The sequence below is a fragment of the Musca domestica genome, unplaced genomic scaffold (assembly GCF_030504385.1).
Source record: "Musca domestica strain aabys unplaced genomic scaffold, Musca_domestica.polishedcontigs.V.1.1 190, whole genome shotgun sequence".
In the NCBI taxonomy this organism is placed as follows: Eukaryota; Metazoa; Arthropoda; class Insecta; order Diptera; family Muscidae; genus Musca; species Musca domestica.
The window spans coordinates 971,725-975,249 of NW_026712246.1; the positions used below are offsets into that span (position 1 = coordinate 971,725).

General features: G+C 34.6%; 1 protein-coding gene across 1 annotated transcript; it reads left to right on the plus strand.

The window, feature by feature from the left end:
• Positions 1–1,219: 1,219 nt before the first annotated feature.
• Positions 1,220–1,618, plus strand: LOC131802075 (uncharacterized). Its single transcript, XM_059121430.1, has one exon. It carries the CDS (start codon positions 1,220–1,222, stop codon positions 1,616–1,618), a length of 399 nt encoding a protein of 132 aa, XP_058977413.1.
• Positions 1,619–3,525: the final 1,907 nt, after the last annotated feature.

Consider the following 3,525-nt stretch of genomic DNA (forward strand, 5'->3'; position numbering starts at 1 on the left):
TCTATTCTAGTTTGATATCCTCAAATGTGGATTTTTAACAAATTTTTCTAGTCTCCTTTGACATCCTCTAACCTAGATTTTTTAAAGAAATTTCTAGCCTACTTCGACATCCTCATTCGACATTTTTTAATGAATTTTTAAAGAAATTTTCTAGTCTACTTCTACATCCTCAAATGCGGATTTTTTAAGAAAAATTTCAATTTCCTTTAACAACCTCAACTGTGGATTTTTAAAGAAATTTTCTAGCCTTCTTTTAAAGAAATTGAAAGACATCCTCAAAAGCGTCTCATTTGACATTTTCAATCGTGGGTCTTTAAAGAATTTTTCTGGCCTCATTTTAAATCATCAGAGGGAAATTTCTTTAGACTCCTTGTCTTCCTCACATATGAACTTTTTAAAGAAATTTCCAACCTCGCATGACTTTATCCAATTGATTTCTTTAATTCTCCTGCCCTCTTTGGCATTGTTTTCCTACACCTTCTTATGTTGTTGGTTGGAAACCAATAAAACCCCTCCTCTAGAAACCAATAAAAAACACCCTTCTCTAGACAATCTACATGTTTGCCGGAATAACACAACATAAGCATCTTATGGATTTTTTTCCATATTTCGATTTGAAGGCAATCTAGGTTGCCCTTCCATGTAGAACAAGTGATTACGTTGTGTTGCGTTTATGATAACAACTACAACCATAGACAAATGAAGGTATAGACTAAAAAGTTGTAAAATTTTCCCTTCCGGCAGATGTCACTATTGTTGATCTTGGGCCAGTTAAGTCACTCAGGGCTAGTGAAGTCACTCGACTTCGAAAACAATTTATTCACTTTTCTGCTATTTAAATTCTATATTTTTATATTTCACGACATATTTGGATAATGTAAAAGTAAACAAAGTTACTATTTCGTTTTTAATTGATAAATAATAAAGAATCATAAAAATATTCAATATTTTGTAGTTTGAGAGAATTGAGTGAGTCTATTGAACCTCTCTCACAGCATGAACGACATCTATTGAAGCACTTTTTTCGAAGATAACAGATGAGACAACTTTTTAGTCTATACCTAATTTGTCTATGCTACAACTCGATGACAACAGAATGGACACAAGTTTGCCAATGATTAGATATTTTCAGTACTCAATAAAACGTCGTCGTTGGTGGTGTTTGACAAAATAAGACACTAAAAAACAAGTAGAACACATAACTTACTACTACCACATCATGGTCAATAAAACACTGCAAAAATGGATGACCAACGAAGTGGAACGTTTATCCTCAAAGTTGAAACATCTAATGCCAGGATGTTCGGGTTATAATCGCATACAAAGTATGGGTGTTTCAAAGAGTGTACGGTATACGGTCAATGCTCCGTATCAAATCGATATGCGCAGCGGCGGAGTTAGCGGCGCTAGAATCAGTTCGAATAAAAAATCAACACATCGCCGACAACCGAATGTACATATATTGGATTGTCCCTTGTCGAATTGGGATATGTTATACCCTAGTACATCACCTAAAATGTATGCTGTGGTAAGAGTTAAGCGGGCCGGCAACTATAGAAATGATCGGGGACAAAAAGTTGTCTACAACAGGAATATGGGATCATCAAGACTTATTTAAACAAATCAATTGAATACAATAATATTAAACTTGTTTATAATAATAAAAACAATATTTATGTTAAATATTATAACAAGTTTTTTTTAACAAATAAATATTAATTTTTCATAATAAGATTAAGAGTGTGAATTTTGAATTAAATATTTTCAAAGTCATTTTGAGAAATATATTTGGGGATTTCTTACCTGCAATCAACTTCAGACTGCTGTCATTTCAAACCCACTCGTCCGACAGCTGTTAAAATTATTCCAGTGACAGCTCATTATATTGTTTACAAGCGTACAAAAGCATTTTGGCACTCCAGCATTTTAATGTGAATAAATATTTTGTGTCTCGTTACCGTGATACTGGTAACGTAGCCCGAAGTCAAGGAAGTGGACGGAAGAAAACAGCATCATCAGCAGAAATGGTTCGAAAAGTATAGAAGCGAATTGATCGAAACCCGCGTCGCAGTGACCGAAAAATGGCTCGTGATCTGAACATATCGCAATATTCCATTCGGCAAATATTGAAAAATGAGCTCGGGCTAAAGCCATTGAACTTACATCGCAACAGTAAAAAAATAAACTCAAAAGAGCTATAGAGTTGCTTCGCTTGGCCGAAAGTGGTGAACTGCCGAATTTGGAGTTCTCCGATGAGAAAACATTCGTTGTCCAGCAGTTTGTAAACAAACAAAATGATCATGTTTAGTTGTTTAGCTGAGAATGTGCATTTTCGGTTGGCCACCAGAACTCAAGCGGCTTGGTCGCCATGGTGATGGTGTGGGCCGCCATAACAGCCGATGGTCGCTCTTCGCTCGTATTAATCGACCTTGGCATCAGAATAAATGCGAAAATATTATGAAGGGTATATTAAAGCCATGGGCACGCAAACATTCTGACCGTCTTCGGACATTCCAACAGAACTCAGCATCATCGCACGCACCACCCAAGAATGGTTAGAAAATGAGGTTCCTCGCTTCATTTCCAGCGCTCAATGACCACTAAAATCTCCGGATACCAATCCTATTGTGTCTGGTATATTTTGGAAAGCAAAGTTGGCACTGAAAAATACCAAAGTTTCGAACACCTCAAGCAAGCGCTTCGCCTGGAATAGGCAAAAAATACTGCAGAACAACATTCGGACAGCGTGTGACGGCTTCATTGGCCGTTTGAAATCCATAATTCCTGCTAAAAAATTTCTATTCCTGACATTTTTTGCTTTCATTCAAAAAAATTAAAAAAAAATGTAAAAGTTATGGTGTTTGACTTTGTTGCAGTTTTTTTACCTCACCCTGTATATTAGAGGATTTCTTTCCTTTTTTGAATTGAGGCAGCCTTGTCTGCTGGTTGAACACATATACTTTTCATATGAGTCCATATAAATAAGTTCTTTTGACATGTTGTAAAAATTTAATTCGCTGCACCGCCGAGCCAATTATAGGATCTCAATTCTTGTTATGTGAAAATGTAAAATAATTAAATAAAGAACATATTTTTTGCATTTCGTATTTTCTTACAAGGCATATATAAGGTCTGCCAATAAGCATATCTTTCTACTAAATATGCTGTGATTTGAAATTAAAATAATGCAATACTACTATCATCAAATTTGGTCTGCTTCAGAATTGCAAGAATGTATAAGTTTTTACTACGATAACCGACTGTCTCTGTATGATATCAAAAAATTGCAAAACTAATAAATTCTTGCAGGCACTGGAACAGAACAATGTTGTAAAAAGTAGCCTTTTTGTCCGACCTTATATAGGCATTGTTTCCATAAAACAGAAATTCTACTTTTACAATTGTGACATAACTTATAATCTACAAAAAAATATTCAAAGAATTTCTCTTTTTTTGTAAAATTCACAAACTTTTATGTATTTTGAAAAAAGTTAAAGACATGTATAGAACAATATACTTATATAC